This window comes from Ranitomeya imitator, chromosome 4, assembly GCF_032444005.1.
Source record: "Ranitomeya imitator isolate aRanImi1 chromosome 4, aRanImi1.pri, whole genome shotgun sequence".
Taxonomy (NCBI): domain Eukaryota; kingdom Metazoa; phylum Chordata; class Amphibia; order Anura; family Dendrobatidae; genus Ranitomeya; species Ranitomeya imitator.
Genome location: NC_091285.1, coordinates 86820394 through 86839946, shown reverse-complemented (window position 1 = coordinate 86839946; position 19553 = coordinate 86820394). Strand labels below are relative to the sequence as shown.

The 19553-nt window shown below is 42.5% G+C and overlaps 1 protein-coding gene across 1 annotated transcript in view; it reads right to left on the bottom strand.

Moving 5' to 3' along the window:
* The window catches only part of LOC138675535 (A disintegrin and metalloproteinase with thrombospondin motifs 2-like), a 705150-nt gene that overhangs the window by 283042 nt on the left and 402555 nt on the right, over nucleotides 1-19553 (bottom strand). The window contains exon 10 of the mRNA XM_069763862.1: nucleotides 11082-11195. Coding sequence (XP_069619963.1) covers nucleotides 11082-11195 — 114 coding nt within the window. The remainder of the gene's footprint in view (nucleotides 1-11081; nucleotides 11196-19553) is intronic.

Sequence of the window (19553 nt, the reverse complement as noted above, 5' to 3'; positions counted from 1 at the left end):
TTTTTGGGACGAGTTGCACTTTTTAACGACACCATTGGTTTTACCATATAGCGCGGTGAAATTGCAAAAAAAATGCAATTCCACAATTGTTTTTTTTCTATTTTTTTTACTAAGTTCACTAAATACTAAAACAGACCTACCACTATGATTCTCCAGGTCATTACAAGTTCGTAGATATCAAACATGTCTATTTTTTTTTTTATACGTGGTGAAAAAAATTCCAATGTTTGTAAAAATAAAAAAGCTCTGGAACGCTTCAAAGTATCCCACTGATTCTGAGATTGTTTTTTCATGACATTTGTACTTCATGATAGTGGTAACATGTCTTTGATATGTCATGCTTGTTTATTTACGAAAAAAAATGGAAATTTGGCCAAAATTATGAAAATTTTTCAATTTTCAAACTTTTAATTTTTGTGCCCTTAAATCAGAGTCGTGTCACACAAAATAATTAATAAATAACATTTCCCACATGTCAACTTTACATTGGTATAATTTTGGAACCATCATTTTCTTTTTGTTAGGAAGTTATAAGGGTTAAACATTGACCAGTAATTTCTAATTTTTCCAACAAAATATACAAAACAATTTATTTTATTGACCACATTTGAAGTGAGTTTGGGAGGTCAATGTCACAGAAAATATTCAAAAGTGACACTGTTCTAAAAACTGCACCCTTCAAGGAGTGTAAAACCACACTCAAGAAGTTTATTAACCCTTCAGGTGCTTCACAAGAACTAAAGCAATGTGGAAGAAAAAAAATGAACATTTTACTTTTTTCACAAAAAATGTACTTTGAACCCAAACTTTTTTATTTTCACAAGGGTATCAGGAGAAAATGGACCATAAATTGTGTTGTGCACTTTCTCATGAGTACGCCGATACTCTGTATGTGGGGGAAAGCCACTGTTTGGGCACATGGCAGGGCTCAGAAAGGAGGGAGCATCGATTGACTTTTTGAATGCTAAATTGGCTGGAATGAAAGGAGGGTGCCATGTCTCGTACCCCATGATGCACCTAAACAGTGGAAACCTCCCAATTCTAACTCCAACCCTAACACAGCAATAACCCCAACACACCGCTATCCCTAGTCCCAACCCTAACCACAAACCTAACCCCAACACTATAACCAAAACTCCAACAAAACCCTAACCCTAGCCCCAATCCTAACCCTAGCTCAAACCCCAACCCTAGCTCAAAAACCAACCATAACCCTAGCCCAGCCATAACTCTAGCTCTACCACCAACCCTAACCCTAGCTGCAAAGAATGGGAAAAAATACATTTTTTTATTTTATTATTTTTACCTAACTAAGGGGATGACAAAGGGGGGTTTGATTTACTATTTTTTTTATTTTGATCACTGTGATAGGGTCTATCACAGTGATCAAAATGAACCAATAGTAAGTGTTCTGCCTCCGCCATCTAATATTGTTACCCTGATTATCTGTTTGCATAATTGCAGGTTTCTCAGTATGGATATTCATACCTTTATTTGTTTGTGATGCTTTGGCTCCCTCTAGCGGTCAGAGTCATGTTCACAGTTCAATTTTCTGTTTTGTATTATCCATGTATGATTCTCCTCCTCTTTTGCAATGCATTATGGTAGCTCAGCCTCCATTTCCCTCCATTTTTTCCTTTCACTTTCTTCAGTTTGCCTTCAAGGAAAGACGCTTCACTTCATCCCCCTTGCGATTGCATTGCCGGTATGTCTTTATGCCTTCTCTAGATAATCCCTGCTCTATATTAGCCTAGCTTAGCCAGTTGTACTCCTAGTTCAGTTATTAGCTTCTAAATGTTATGCATAATTTATATCATGTGTATTATGTATCTGTTCTATACCATGCACTGATTCTATGTATATTATTGTTCACAGTTTCACCGCATCAATATACCACTACATTTAATAAAGCACAGACTCAACCAGTCTCCTTATTGGACCCCGGTATAGCGGTTTAGCTGACTGTATAGCTACGTATGAGCCTGCCTCAGCTAGTGAGGACAGAACAGTGAAACGGCAGCCATCCAACTAGTGGGATTCAAGTCACCGGCTACTCAGAGTCTAAATACATCTACAGCAATCTCTGCACAGCCAAGCACTTTCCCAAGACACCATGTCTCACAAATCACATAGGACAAGATCTGTTACTTTCGTCTCCTCAAAGACAACATCTATCAGCAGCGTGGTCGCCATTGCCCGCGCAAATGCTGAAGCCGCCAAAATGCGAGCGAGCTTTGCTGACCAAGAGATGCAACTTAAATTAGAGAAGGCGCGCGTGGATGCCGCCTTAGAAAGCCTAGCAGCAAAAAGGGAAGCTGCCGCAGCCCTCGCCGAAGCAGAATCGCTAGAAGCCGCGCAAAATCCCAAGCTGCATAGCCAAAGCAGTACGTCGAGTCTGGAGTTTCCACTGCAAGACTCACCACAACGCACATCTCAGTATGTTAATGAACTTCCTGATCCAAACTATAACCCTGTACCAAAACCAGAATACGACACCTCCAGCGAAGTGAGCGAAAGTCGTCACGAGGCTCAGGACAGAAACAAACTCGAAAATGTGAGGCAAAACAACTCTGCTAATGACTACCTTACCCCTCACCAGGTAACCAACGTGGATCACCCTGCTGACACACCGTACATCAGGCCGAAGCAATACGACACCGGCTGGCGCCACCCTGAGGACACTAACAGGTACGAACGCACCTCACATCACTATCAGGGCGACCCATTACCAGTATACTCTGCTGACAACCGGTTCACGACAGAATTTGCCAAGTTCTTCACACGACGTGAACTGGTTGCCAAGGGACTCATGAAATTCACTGACCGAGCTGAAGGTTACAGAGCTTGGAAAGCTTCCTTCCAAAATGTCATTAGAGACTTGGGACTACAACACAGGGAAGAGATAGACCTGTTAGTCAAATACCTGGGAGAAGAGTCAGTCAAACATGCAGTAAGGATCAGAGACATTAATATAAACCGCCCTGAGACTGGCCTCAAAGAGATCTGGAAGAGGCTGGATGAGTGTTACGGCTCAGCAGAAGTAATAGAAAGAGCCTTGTTCAAAAGAATCGATGACTTTCCTAAAATATCTAACAAAGGTCTCCAGAAACTTAGAGAGCTAAGCGACCTGCTAAAGGAAGTCCAAGTTGCCAAATACGAGGACGACCTACAGGGACTTGCATTCCTCGACACAGCCAGAGGTGTTAACCCTATAGTCCAGAAGTTGCCCTACAATCTACAGGAGAGGTGGCTCACACATGGTTCCACGTACAAATACAAACACACCGTTCCATTCCCTCCCTTCTCCGTTTTTGTAGACTTCATACACCAACAAGCGAGAATTAGAAACGATCCCAGCTTTGACTTTGCAATACCATATGCCACACCATCACCACCTGCAAATCCACGCAGAACATCTGTGGAAGTACACAAGACTTATGTTTCTTCTCCAGGTTCTAATTACAGGTCTGCTGGCTGCTCCCAATCAGAGACAAAGGTGCAGGACCCTGACAAGCAGTGCCCAATTCATCAGAAGCCTCATCCTCTCCTGAAATGCAGAGCCTTCAGAGGAAAATCTATGCCAGGTCGCAGAAGCTTCCTGAAAGGAAAAGGTATCTGCTACAAGTGCTGCTCGTCCACAACTCATCTCGCCAAGGATTGCAAGGTCAGTGTAAAATGCACAGAATGTGGCACCACAGATCATAACACTGCTCTACACCCTGGCCCAGCTCCATGGAGTACACAAAACACGCCAGCTGACAGTGAGCATGGCGGGGAGGAAAGGAGCACTGATACAGCTACGCCAGAGATCACTTCACAATGCACCGAGGTCTGCAAAGGGACAATAGACAGTAGGTCCTGTTCAAAAATATGCCTCATCAAAGTATACCCGAAGGGCCATAGAGACCAAGCTGTAAGACTGTATACTATGTAAGACTCATGCTGGTGTGGTAGTTGGAGGCAGATATATATCGCCCAGGTGTTTGTCCTATGTGAATTAGGCCACTCAGTATCTTCAGGGTGCTAATGGGTTAATGATTGCAGGAATAAAAGATGACCAGCTGGGTGTTTCCAGTGTCTGCCTGGGGCACACAGATTGCCTGCCTGTGTGGGACAAACGTGAGTGAAGAGCTCTGCTCAAGAATTGTGTGATGTTAGCTGGGTGGGAGAAGCCCCCCAGTTGTTGAGATAGCAACGTATTTGTTTAGTTAGTGCCGGACAGGCTAGGATTTATTTTTATGTTTTGTTTTTTGTGTTGCTTTCACGTTAATAAATCTGACCTGAGGTCAGCCTGCTCAGAAACCTCCTGTACGCCTCAGATTCAATGCACAAACCACGTGTCCTTTGACCCCAGCAAAGGCGATCCCAGAGTGTTTTGTCACAACTATCTTGGATGATCAAAGTAATCGATCCTTGGCTAGATCAACGTTCTTTGACCTATTCAACATCAAAGGGCCAAGCACTCCCTACTCCTTAAAGACGTGTGCAGGTACTGTGACAACAGCAGGCAGGAAAGCTACTGACTACCAGATCGAGTCTTTAGACGGACAATTCTGCCTACCACTACCTACGATCATCGAATGTAACCAGATCCCAGACAATAGATCTGAAATCCCTACACCAGATGTAGCAATCCATCACACTCACTTAAAACGAATAGCACACCTTATACCGGAACTCGACCATCAGGCCCAGATAATTCTGCTGTTGGGGAGAGATATCCTGCAGGTTCATAAAGTGAGACGTCATATCAATGGACTCCACAATGCTCCCTATGCCCAAAGACTAGACCTAGGATGGGTCATAATTGGCAATGTATGCTTGGGACGCATGCACGCCCCATCTTCTGTGACAAGCATGCTGACAAATACATTGGAGAAAGGACGTCCATCTCTGTTTCAACCTTGTAGCAATGAGTTCCATGTCAGGGAACTGCCACACAGCATCCAACTGCCCAACCATCTAATAGACTTTACTCACGACAGCAATATAGTGTCGGGAAGCTATGAGGAGCAGTTAGGGTGCACAGTCTTCCAGAGAACTAAGCAGGACAACCAAGTGGCAATGTCGGTAGAGGACAAGTTGTTCTTAGAGGTAATGGACAAGGGACTCGTTAAAGATGAGACCAACAGCTGAGTCGCACCTCTTCCCTTCAAAACCCACAGACCACGTCTACCGAACAACAGAAATCAGGCATTACAACGTTTCTCCTCTCTCATTCGTAATCTGCAAAAGAAACCAGAGATGAAAGATCACTTTTTCTCCTTCATGTCAAAGATTTTTGAAAACCGTCACGCAGAACTAGCTCCCAATCTCAAAGACTCTGAAGAATGCTGGTTCCTACCCATGTTCGGAGTTTACCACCCTAAAAAACCAGGCCAGATCAGAGTCATGTTTGATTCCAGTGCTAAATTTAATGATGTCTCCCTGAATGACGTTCTGCTGTCAGGACCAGACCTCAATAACAAACTACTGGGTGTACTTATGCGCTTCCGTAAGGATTCCATTGCCTTCATCGCTGACATCCAGCAAATGTTCCATTGTTTCCTTGTGAGAGAGAGAGACAGGAACTTCCTAAGATTCTTCTGGTACAGAGACAATGATCCTACTAAAGAAGTCACAGAGTATCGCATGAGAGTGCACATCTTTGGCAACAGTCCTTCACCTGCAGTCGCCATTTACGGACTCAAAAGGTCAGCTCAGGAAGGAGAAGCAGAATACGGAGCAGATGTCAGACAATTCATAGAAAAGGACTTTTATGTCGACGACTGTCTAAAAGCCATGCCTTCAAATAAGACTGCCATCAGTCTTCTCAGGAGAGCCCAGGACATGCTTGCCTGCTCGAACCTTAGGCTTCATAAAATAGCCTCAAACAGCCAAGAACTCATGGAAGCGTTCCCTTCTCAGGACCTATGTAATGGTCTCAGAGACCTGGACCTGGGGTCAGACCCCGCACCAATGCAACGCAGCCTCGGGCTTCTCTGGAATCTACAATCAGACACTTTCACCTTTCAGGTCAGCCAGGAAGAAAGGCCTTTCACACGTAGAGGCGTCCTGTCTACCATCAACAGTCTGTACGATCCCTTGGGATTCGCAGCTCCTGTTACTATACAAGGCAAGGCCCTACTAAGAGACTTAACTAGGGAAACATCTGACTGGGATGCACCTCTGCCACCTGATAAGAGTATCCAGTGGGAAGAGTGGAAGAACTCGTTAGCGGCACTCTCCAACCTGCATGTGCCGAGACCATACACCCCTGTGCCATCTACTGAAATACAAAGCCAAAGACTGTACGTATTTGCAGATGCTTCTGTCAAAGCAATTGCCGCTGTTGCCTACCTCAGAACTGTAGACTCTAAATGTCAGTGCCACATTGGTTTCATCATGGGTAAGGCTAAACTCGCACCACAACCAGAGCACACTATACCCAGGTTAGAGCTTTGTGCCGCAGTCTTAGCCATTGAGTTAGCGGAGTTCATTGCATCCGAAATGGATATCGACCTGACACAGGCCAAGTTCTACTCAGACAGCAAAGTAGTCCTGGGATATATCCACAACGAAACCAGGCGATTCTACGTTTATGTCAATAACAGAGTGCTACGAATCAGGAGATCAGTTCATCCAAAGCAGTGGCATTACATACCCACAGATCAGAACCCCGCGGATCATGCAACTAGACCAGTTGACGCAAGTCGACTAGGAAGCACAACGTGGCTCTCTGGACCAAAACTATTGTACATTGAGGAATGTTTTCCAGACACCTTCGAACTAGTAGGAGAGGACTCAGATGCTGAAATCCACCCTCAGGTGTCTACACTACATACAATGACCTCTGTTATCCAGCTCGGATCTTGCAGGTTCGACAGATTCTCAAGTTGGAAGTCACTTACTCGAGCCATTACCTGCCTCACTCATATAGCTCGCTCATTCAGGACCACCAGAACTCTTGACATGGAAAAAGGTAAAGGAGCAGCGAGGCTTACCCACAAAAGCCTAATCACCTTCATGGCTGAAGCTGCAGCTATAATCAATGCAAGGCCCCTGGTTCCAGTTCCTAACGACCCTGAGGAGCCCTTGTTATTGACTCCAGCTACTCTACTTACCCAGAAAACGGGACTGTCCAGTGCCCCTCCAGGAGGATTTGACGCGAAGGACCTCTACAAGCGCCAATGGAGACAGGTACAAAGTCTTGCAAATACTTTCTGGGACAGGTGGCGCAAACAATATTTGTCTACCCTGCAGCCACGTACAAAGTGGCAATCTACTAAACCTAATCTGAACATAGGTGACCTTGTTCTTGTGAAAGACTGTCAAATTCATCGGAACCAGTGGCCACTTGGCCTAGTTACCGCAACGTTCCCGAGCAAGGACGGCAACGTCCGCAAAGTTGAGCTAAGGATGACCAAAGGGAATGAACCTAAGACATTTTCCAGACCGGTATCTGAACTGGTCCTATTGTTGCCTTCGGAAGAAAGGAGTAGTGACATCCGTTGATGCCAGACGGGGAGTGTTCTGCCTCCGCCATCTAATATTGTTACCCTGATTATCTGTTTGCATAATTGCAGGTTTCTCAGTATGGATATTCATACCTTTATTTGTTTGTGATGCTTTGGCTCCCTCTAGCGGTCAGAGTCATGTTCACAGTTCAATTTTCTGTTTTGTATTATCCATGTATGATTCTCCTCCTCTTTTGCAATGCATTATGGTAGCTCAGCCTCCATTTCCCTCCATTTTTTCCTTTCACTTTCTTCAGTTTGCCTTCAAGGAAAGACGCTTCACTTCATCCCCCTTGCGATTGCATTGCCGGTATGTCTTTATGCCTTCTCTAGATAATCCCTGCTCTATATTAGCCTAGCTTAGCCAGTTGTACTCCTAGTTCAGTTATTAGCTTCTAAATGTTATGCATAATGTATATCATGTGTATTATGTATCTGTTCTATACCATGCACTGATTCTATGTATATTATTGTTCACAGTTTCACCGCATCAATATACCACTACGTTTAATAAAGCACAGACTCAACCACAGTCTCCTTATTGGACCCCGGTATAGCGGTTTAGCTGACTGTATAGCTACGTATGAGCCTGCCTCAGCTAGTGAGGACAGAACAGTAAGAATCTTCTATTGTTGCCGGGTACTGGCTGTCAGATCTCAACAGGCACATTGCAAATGTGCCCACCATTTTCCAGGAAGATGACGCGGAGTGCCATGAGACGGAGGGTCCAAGGTTGGCCGAGGTACCGGGTGGGCTCGGGGAACCCAATTTCTCTATATTCTGGTATGCTAGATCATATCAGGGGGGAGAGATATGAACTGAAAATCGGGACAAGACTGGGGATGGTAAAAACCATCCCAAATCATGTTCTCCGGGGTCCCCGGAGATTTTACAATGCTGGGGGGGCGCTATACACTTATTTATCAGCGCCGAGGAATAAGGCCCTTAACTTCCACCATTAAAAGGTGTATCGGCGGTCATTAAGGGGTTGGAAAAAACATCCCCCAAAATTGCAGTCAGCCACCTTAATGTCCTGTCAAACAAATTTGCTCCTAAATTTGTTGGTCTGTGAAGGTCAAGCGCCAACTCCCAGTTGCATGGAGGATTAATAATTCCTAACATTCCTGTCATTTTAAAAAGTTTAAGGGGATGCCTAGTCCTCAGGATATCATTGAAGTTGATTTGGAGGAGGTCAAGGAGTATGAAGTGGAAATACCATATATACCAGAGTATAAGCTGACCCAAGCATAAGCCGAGGCACCTATTTTTGCCATGGAAACTGGGTAAGCTTATGACTCGATTATAAGCCGGGTATGCATTGTCCCCCTCATCCCTGTCCGGCTATGCGTTGGTCCCCCTGTCCTGTCCTGGTATGTGGTTCCCCATCCTGTCCTGCTATCCGTGGCTCCCCCTATCCTGTGCTGCTATGCATGGCTTCCCCTGTCCTGTCATGTTATGTGGCTCCCCCCGTCCTGTCCTGGCATGTGGCTCCCTGTCCTATCCTGGTATGCGGCTCCCCTCATCCTGTCCTGCTATCCATGGTTCCCCTATATTGTCCTGCTATGCATGGCTCCCCCTGTCCTGTCCTGGTATGTGGCTCCCCTGTGGTATCCTGGTATGTGTGGCTCCCCACGTTGTATGCATGGCTCCCCCGGTCCTGCATTGCTCAGCTCCCCCAGTCTGCATGGCTCGGCTCCCCCATCCTGCATGGCTCGGCTCCCCCATCCCTCATGGCTTGGCTCCCCTCCTTCCCCAGTTTGTATGCATGGCTCACATTGCCCCCTCCTGCTCATTAAGGTAATGAATATGCGCTCCAGGCCTATGGAAGTGGAAACACGTCCATATTCATTACCTTAATGAACGGTACCACGTGACTGCTCAGCACAGGAGAGGAGAGCTGCTGGTGCAGGAACAACGGAGATGTAGGGACGAAGATGCAGTGACAGAGGGCGAGTATGATGTGTTCTGTTAGCTGGCGGCTGCAGCTGTCACTGTGCCACAGCCGCCGGCTCCTGACGCTGCTCGCCGCTCCCCTTTCCCCACCAGCGATCTTGACAATTGACTTGTGTATAAGCCGAGGGGGATGTTTTCAGCACAAAAAATTGTGCTGAAAATCTCAGTTTATACACAACTATAAATGGTAGTCTTGGGTTCCAGACGTGTCAGTAGTCGATGCGGAGGAGAATTCCTAGGTTGATATGCAAGATTTGAATAGCGAGTGAGTTCTGTCAGTGGGGTCAGAGGTTGGAGTACTCAGCGTTCCCAGTGGCCCCTCATAGAAGGGGGGTATGCTTCTGGGTTTGAACCATTGAACCTGTGCTTTGTGGTCAGCTTCTCTGTCTAACAAGCCCCAGCAGATACACCTTTTCTCCAGGTGTTTAGTTTCTGTTATCCTTGCTTCAGTCTTTTTAGGGTATCAGGTAGTATTTATCTGTCCTATCACCTTTCAGGCGCAGCTTGATATACTTTATTGCATTAGTTTAAACCAGTCAGTGAAAGACCAACTAGAGATTCTCTCTCTGCTGTTCATGTTCTTTACCCTGCACCTATCTTCTGTTTCATTTATGGAAGTAGGAGGCACATTCGCTAACAGTATGTACTTAATACTTTATTTTGTTGTTTGTTTTACTAACTCTAGGATCTCTTCCTATTTCAGCACACTTTTCCTTCTGTAAGTAATTTGCACTCTGCTCTGCCCGCCGGTTCTTTAGGAGGAAAGTGAAGTGCTTGATGGTCTTTCAGGCAATATAGGCCCAAGTTAGGATCGTCTAGTCTGTGATTAGGGCTATCTCAGCTCATGTGGAAACTACTAGGGACTGTGGGGTCAGCATCTCTACTCTGTACAGAAACCTGCAAGGTCAGTTGAAGGTTTTAGTGTGCTAAGCATTTTTCCCGACTGAGTTGCTACACTATCATAACAGCACCTTATGTGGGATGCAACCATCATATCAAGGCAAAAGTAAAATGGATTTTGGGCATCATAGATTTCTAAAGATATAGGGCGGCACAGGCATCGCAATATTTCCCCCCTCGCTCTGTTTCTTTTGATGCAGCTCACTACACTAATACACAGAGTAGTGCAGCAAGTGGCATCAGATGACAGGAGACAAGGAGGAGATTTTAACAGGAGCATTCAGACAGTACTTGCTCTGGGAAGAAAACACTGACAATCAGAGGTGGAGTAAGGGCACCAGTTTGCAAATGAGAAGGCAAACCTGCGCCAAACTCGTAGCCATGCCAAGGGTGCACCAAGCCTCCTCATTAACATATGATTGAAAAGTTATTTTCTAAGTCACTGTACTATTAACAGGTACTGTGCTAGTTATAGGGGCTAAGTCTCCAGCATAGAATAAGCCATCGACAATTCATTTTGGGGGTGACAAATTCCCTTTAACAACCAATCTACTCTCTTCTTAGTAGTTAAATAACTATTTTGCTTCACTTCTGTTTTACTTTTAAAATGTTGACAAACTGCAAAGATACTGGACTTTGTATACTTTGCTGTTTTATACCTTCCTGAGACAAATGTACTTCCCCTTAAAGTTCTGTGTGTTTATTCATTTTTATGGTTCATTAAATTTTTACCTTTCCTTGTGCACACATCGTTCCATCCAGAGGAGGTCCTTTTTTTGTTTTACAAAAGTAAGGGTTATCAGGGTGACTGCACCAGAGTTGTTTGCAGGGGTCAAATGTTCGAAACTATGGCGAAAGTCAAATAAATAGAAAAATTATGTTTTTCGTAATCATAAATCTACATAGAAGAAAATAAATTACAGCATCAAAATCGTCAGTTAAAATAACACTATTAGATAAGTATTAAAACAGTCACAACTTCTATGTCGAAAATATCTAGCATACGTGTTTCATACTGCCGTCTTTAGTCATTGTATATTGCATGTTATGTAAGGAAAGTCCCTGTATGGTTGATTTTGTCCATCCCTTTTCGCTTTGTAAGTCCTGTCTTTGTTTTATAAAAATCCATTGTCGAATGTTTAAGTAAATGAGCCACAAATTAAAGAGGCTTAGCCTTGCACTTCCAGCTCTTTGGCCTCTCTTTTGACTGTAATTTTATTAAAAAAAAAAAAAAATTCTCCATAATATATTTTGTTTTCATTTGCAATTCATCATCATCACTGCCCCCATTGGAACTCGCAATATAGATGCCCTATCAGCATGTCTTTGGAGTGTGGGAGGAAACCAGAGAACTCGAAGGAAACCCATGCAAACACGCGGAGAACATACAAACTCCTTGCAGATGTCCTTGGTGGGATTAACGTCATACCAAATTTATATACAGGTCCTTCTCAAAAAATTAGCATATAGTGTTAAAGTTCATTATTTACCATAATGTAATGATTACAATTAAACTTTCATATATTATAGATTCATTATCCACCAACTGAAATTTGTCAGGTCTTTTATTGTTTTAATACTGATGATTTTGGCATACAACTCCTGATAACCCAAAAAACCTGTCTCAATAAATTAGCATATCAAGAAAAGGTTCTCTAAACGACCTATTACCCTAATCTTCTGAATCAACTAATTAACTCTAAACACATGCAAAAGATACCTGAGGCTTTTATAAACTCCCTGCCTGGTTCATTACTCAAAACCCCCATCATGGGTAAGACTAGCGACCTGACAGATGTCAAGAAGGCCATCATTGACACCCTCAAGCAAGAGGGTAAGACCCAGAAAGAAATTTCTCAACAAATAGGCTGTTCCCAGAGTGCTGTATCAAGGCACCTCAATGGTAAGTCTGTTGGAAGGAAACAATGTGGCAGAAAACGCTGTACAACGAGAAGAGGAGACCGGACCCTGAGGAAGATTGTGGAGAAGGACCGATTCCAGACCTTGGGGAACCTGAGGAAGCAGTGGACTGAGTCTGGTGTGGAAACATCCAGAGCCACCGTGCACAGGCGTGTGCAGGAAATGGGCTACAGGTGCCGAAATGGGCTACAGAGAAGCAGCACTGGACTGTTGCTAAGTGGTCCCAAGTACTTTTTTCTGATGAAAGCAAATTTTGCATGTCATTCGGAAATCAAGGTGCCAGAGTCTGGAGGAAGACTGGGGAGAAGGAAATGCCAAAATGCCTGAAGTCCAGTGTCAAGTACCCACAGTCAGTGATGGTGTGGGGTGCCATGTCAGCTGCTGGTGTTGGTCCACTGTGTTTCATCAAGGGCAGGGTCAATGCAGCTAGCTATCAGGAGATTTTGGAGCACTTTATGCTTCCATCGGCTGAAATGCTTTATGGAGATGAAGATTTCATTTTTCAGCACGACCTGGCACCTGCTCACAGTGCCAAAACCACTGGTAAATGGTTTACTGACCATGGTATTACTGTGCTCAATTGGCCTGCCAACTCTCCTGACCTGAACCCCATAGAGAATCTGTGGGATATTGTGAAGAGAAAGTTGAGAGACGCAAGACCCAACACTCTGGATGAGCTTAAGGCCACTATTGAAGCATCCTGGGCCTCCATAACATCTCAGCAGTGTCACAGGCTGATTGCCTCCATGCCACGCCGCATTGAAGCAGTCATTTCTGCCAAAGGATTCCCGACCAAGTATTGAGTGCATAACTGAACATTATTATTTGATGGTTTTTTTGTTTGTTATTAAAAAACACTTTTATTTGATTGGATGGGTGAAATATGCTAATTTATTGAGACAGGGTTTTTGGGTTATCAGGAGTTGTATGCCAAAATCATCAGTATTAAAACAATAAAAGACCTGACAAATTTCAGTTGGTGGATAATGAATCTATAATATATGAAAGTTTAATTGTAATCATTACATTATGGTAAATAATGAAATTTAACACTATATGCTAATTTTTTGAGAAGGACCTGTATATATGTTAACTGTTTGAGGTTGGCATCACACCTAGCGTAGGTAAATACGGTCCGTTTTTTAAGGCCGAGATACGCAGAAAAGTTCCTGAACAGTGATCCGTATTCAATGTGAGGATGCGATTTTTTCTCAAAAAATTATCCATGTATCATCCGTATGACATCTGTATGCTAGGGCTAGCGGAACGCACCAAATATATATACTGTATATATGTTATTAAAGGTGTGTTCGCAGCCCGGGGTCCACCGTGCAGGAGAGGAACCTGCTGCTAGCAATTGGTGGCACTATATGGCGGTATAGGCGAACTCTGTTACTTCACAGAGTCACCTAGATAGGAAAACGTTGTGCCCTATTAACCTCACAGAGGATCACAGCTACCTAACAGAGCAGAAAGCAATTCGTGGTCATGCAGTCAGCTTAACACACAAACAACTCCTCTCCGGTGGAGCCAGAATTCTAGTGGCTATACGCCTGCCCTGAATTCAAACACACAAAACTCCTCATCGGAGGTGCCGGTATTCTAGGGGCTTATTTCAGCCGAACATGACCACAAGCAGACATGGCCACCAAATAGCAAAACTCATAACATAAGCTGATACTAGCGCATGACGTGCGGCCATGCTAACCTTTTATAGCTGCAGCAGACAAGGACCTTCCTAGAGGACCAATTGGAGTTGCTACAGGACCTGAGCATGTGATCCCCGACCTCCAATGAGATGTCTTCCTTTGGGCATGCTCAGAAGGGGAAAGGCAGGACTTAGTCCCAGAGGCGTCTGCTCGCCGCTGACCAGTACTGGCCACAATAGCTGAGCCTGGAAGAGCAGCTGCAACCAAGCGCAGATTGTCTGCCTGAGCCAGACGCTGGGACCGACGTCAACGCTGAGCAGACTCCACTGCAGCTGGAGAAGAATGGGAGACCACAGCGGAGGTGATTCAAGATTCCCCCGATGCAGCAGCGGGAACTCGACACCTAACACCGTACGGCGAGATTTTCTCGCCGGCTTGCAAAATGGACATAGAATGGATCCATGGGCTCAAATATTCGTGAAAACATATATACAGTCTGTATATAGACTGTATATAGTGAGACACATATATATATATTTAATACAGAGCTAGATTGCAGAAAAGCTGGTAATTCAATTGCCGGCTTTTGCTATCTCCTTATCAAACCCGACAGGATATGAGACATGGTTTATAAACAGTAAACCCTTTCATATCCCTTATATTTTTACATATTCCTCACTCAATGTTAGTAGTGTGTGTGAAAAATTTGGGAGCTCTAGGTGTTAAAATACAGGGTTAAATCACGGAAAAAACTGGTGTGGGCTCCCACGCTGTTTTCTCCGCCAGAGTGGGAAAGCCAGTGACTCATAACCTCATATGACCTTTAGAGTGGGAATTTTTCAGAATATTTTCCCACACTAGAGTTCATATGAGGTTATGCCAGCAGGGGGCGCAGCACCGCAAGTCTAGGTAGCTACGTTCCCCTGCATTCCATTCATTCTCAAGTTTTTACAGCCGGGGCAGCTGCATTAGCAGGCTCCTGGTTGTAAAATTATTTAACCCTTTCAGATGGATTGAAATCGTGGGACATAACTGTACGGCGGACAGGTATGGGATATTGTTTTTTTATTTGAACTTTTTTTCAGAAGACAAGAGTCGTCATTTGGATTGAGCGTATAATAAAGCTATTACCACACCATGTGTATTTATTTCATTAAAATACTTTTTTCCTAATGTGTGTGGCTTTTTAACCCTTTGTTAATACTGGATTAATAATGCAGAGGAGTCTCATTGAGACCTCTCCATTATTAACCAGGCTTAATGTCACCTTACATTAGCAAGGTGACATTAACCCCTTATTACCCCATATCCCACCACTACTCAGGAGTGGGAAGAGAGTGGCTAAGTGCCAGAATAGGCGCATCTTACAGATGCACCATTTCTGGGGTGGCTAGGGGCAGATGTTTTTAGCCAAGGGGGGGCAATAACCATGGTCCCTCTCTAGGCTATTAATATCTGCCCTCAGTCACTGGCTTTCCCACTCTGGCGGAAAAAATTGTGCGAGAGCCCACGCCAGTTTTTTCAGTGATTTAAACCCTTTATTTTAACACTTAGAGCTCCCAAATTTTTCACACACACTACTAACATTATTAGTGAGGAATATGTAAAAATATAAGGGATATTAAATGGTTTACTGTATGTTAACCATGTCTCATATGCTGTCGGGTTTGATAAGGAGAGAGCAAAAGCCGGCAATTGAATTATCGGCTTTTCTGCTATGTAGCTCTGTATTAAATAAATATATATAAATATAGATATAAATATATATCTACCTATTCTATGCGTAGACATTTATTTTATCTATTCTATTCTAACCTGTCAGTGAGATTTTACTGTATACCGCACTGAATTACCAGCTTTTCTATAGAACACCGCTGCGTATTTCTCGCAAGTCACACGCATGATCCGTGTGTAATCCGTATTTTTCTCGCCCCCATCCCCATAGACTTTCATTGGCAGATTTTTTGCGCAATACGCTGACAAGCGTAGCATACTGCGATTTTCTCAGACCGTAAAATACGGCCAAGAAATTTACCCCAGATAGGAGCTGCCCCATAGAGAAACATTGGTCCGTGTGCAATGCGTTTTTTTTTTCGCCTCTCATACGTCCGTATTCCTCTCTAGTGTGACTCAGGCCTAACTGTTTGCACAATAAAAATACTGTGAAATATTTTTGCATTGACATACACTATTATGGTGGACATATACTTTTATTTTTCTATATAAGAACTTTAAAAAAAAAAAAAGCATTTTGGGGTATATGTGACTTTTTTTTTACTGCTTTTTATTTAATCTTTTATGAGACATGGTGGCATAAAAAACCCACAAATTTTTTTTTTGTGTGTACATGTTATGGTGTTCACTAGGCAGCATACCTATTTTATAGTTTGGGTCATTACAGACACAGTGATGACAATTATTTTATTTATATATATAAAAAATATAATGTTTTTAATGTAAAAACCTTTAATTTGTTTGTCCATGCAGACGTGCTAGAGCTTATTTCTTGCCTAATGAACTATAGTTTTTATTGCCATCTTTTTTGGGTTTTGCTTATCTTCCAGTAATTCTGTTTTTTTGTTTTTTTAATGATGCTTATTTTTTATTTTGAGTCTATGTACACTGCGATACCAAATATATATAATTTTAGATTTTTTCACTTTTTCACAATGAAGTCCAACTGCATATTAATAGGCTGTATTTCAGTCTGGATCACAGATGCAAAAGCAATTTAGGGCTTATTTTAAAGCAGAGTCTGCATTGTGGCTGGCATCATGATCTAGCCTGAGATATCATGGATTAAGGTAGGTTTACATAAGCATATAAAAAGTCAAGAAAAATGAGACAATTTTTTTTCTCGCTTGTCATCCGTGTATAATCCACATTTTTTTATAACTGTAGCTAGTAATCATTTCTGATGTTACAGAATTGCAATGTTTCCATATAAATAAGATGTGGTACTGTGGCTCTGTATGGCACTCAATTTTTTTTTGCACAATTACATACTTGAACAGCTGAGTCTCATCCTATTTATGGAAGAAACTTGTGCAGGCTGAAATATTTTCACACACAGATTCGGTAAGTGAAAAACACTGTTCATCTGCACTGCCTCAATGAATAACATTGGCCATAGTGGGATCCATTTTTTAATGGACGACACTCGGCCCAAAAATATGGTCGTGTGCACAAGACTTTAAAGTGAGAGTCAGAAATGAGAGCTTTAGACGTGTGCAGTTCTCACTTTCACCTTTGATTTCTCAAGCTGGGTCATGACTCCGCTTTAAAGCCAGCCCCAGCATGCTACTGTACCTGCGATCTAGGAGGAGATATGGCCATTACTAACCAGGATGTATCTCATAGGTCATTAGCAACAGAGATGCCACCATGCCACCCTGCAAGAATGTGTCAGATACATCCTTGGCGGTAAAGGGGTTACTTGACAAAAGTAGTGGACTCACTCCAAAATCTTGTAGAAAACCTTTCCAGAACAGTAGAAGCTGTTTTAGCTACAAAGTGATATCACCACCCAGGTAAGTCCTATGAATTTGGATTGGGTTGACATAAAAGGCTCAGTAGGTATAATATGTCCGTTTCCCAATATTTTTGTCCATATAGTATACATTTTTGTTTCCAGGATTAGGAAAGAAAATTAAAAAAACAAAACTATTCTTGAGCAGTAATAGAATTATTACTGTTCTGAAAAGATATACAGTGAGAGGTACATTCAAAAGAAACAGCCTAGCCAAGAAACTTTGGAAGTACCGTATATCTCATGGTCTCTGGATGTTTCAAGCAGTAGTGACTCAAAGGTGTTTTTAAATAGAAAACTACTCAATGTGGGGAGGACCCAATGTTACTCAAGCAGACCTCAACAGAAAACTCAGCCGCTAGAGAAATGAATATGTTGCGGATATCAAACATGCACTAGAAGTCACAGTAAAAAAAAAAGCATGATGGGCGTGAGATTGTATAAAACTCATCCATTTTGCTAAAAAAAAGAACTGTTTTTTTGCCTAGGGATAAAAAAAAAAATCAACAAAAACAAAAAAACAAAAGCTGGTAGAGAAAAATCCCAAAAGACTTGCAGTAGTAATTGCAGTGAGGTGTTCCTACAAAGTATTGACTTGGGGCTGAATACAAATGCACGTGATAATTTTCAGATTTATATTTTTAAGACATTTAGAAAACCTTATCTCATTTCCTGTTTACTTAGATACTTGCTGCTACTTTGTGCTGATATATCACATAAAATCCCAATAAAGTACCGTACATATACGTTTGTGGGTGTAAAGTGAGAAAATGTGGAAAAGAACACAAGGTATGAATACTTTTTGTAGGCACTGTATTTTATTATTTATCTTTTAATAGTTTTAGAATCCAAAAGACAAAATCAGTCTCAGGACTAAAGCAGATACCAATTCCAATAAAAACTAAGCATATATCATATATGACAGACACAAAGATAAATGAGATAAAATGACAAACATAAATGATGAAGCATTTGTGGAACGTGCATCGGGCGCTTGGTAGGTGATCCTCTTTATGTCTAAATTGTAGTATGCACTATCTTCACCTTATGTCACAATCTACAAGGAACTACACTTGCCGACACTTCAATCTGTACCATGATATCACTTTAATGCTTGAAAGAACTGTTCTTATGTGATATATATATATATATATATATATATATATACGATGGTGGTCCGATTCTAACGCATCGGGTATTCTAAAATATGTATGTATGTATATAGCAGCCACATAGTATATAGCACAGGCCACGTAGTATATAGGAGTACTACGTGGCCTGTGGTATATACCATGTGGCTGCTATATAAATACATACATATTGTAGAATACCAGATGCGTTAATATAAGCCACGCAGTAAATAACACAGCCCACGTAGTATGTAACACTGGCCACGTAATATATAACACAGCCCACGTAATATATAGCACAGCCCACATAGTATCTAACAGTGGCCACGTAGTATATAGCACACAGTATAGAACACAGCCACATAGTATATAACACTGCCCACGTAGTATATAGCAGCCATGTAGTATATAACGCAGCCCACGCAGCATATAACGCTGGCCACATAATATATAACACAACCCACGCAGTATAGAACACAGCCCACATAGTATCTAACACTGGCCAGGTAGTATATAGCAGCCACGCGGTATCTAAGACAGCCCACGTAGTATTTAGCAGTGTGGGCACCATATACCTGTTTAAATAAATAATTAAAATAAAAAATAGTTATATACTCACCCGGCAGGATCCAGCGAACTTCTGGCGAGACCAATCAGCAACTTGGATTCCATGACAGAGGACGCGACCAATGAATATCTGTGACAGAAGTACAGACAGACAGAAAGACGGAAGGGACCCTTAGACAATTATATAGTAGATATACAGTACAGACCAAAAGTTTGGACACAATTTCTCATTTAAAGATCTTTCTGTATTTTCATGACTATGAAAATTGTACATTCACATTGAATGTATCAAAACTATGAATTAACACACGTGGAATTATATACTTAACAAAAAAGTGTGAAACAACTGAAATTATGTCTTATATGCTAGGTTCTTCAAAGTAGCCACCTTTTAATTTGATGACTGCTT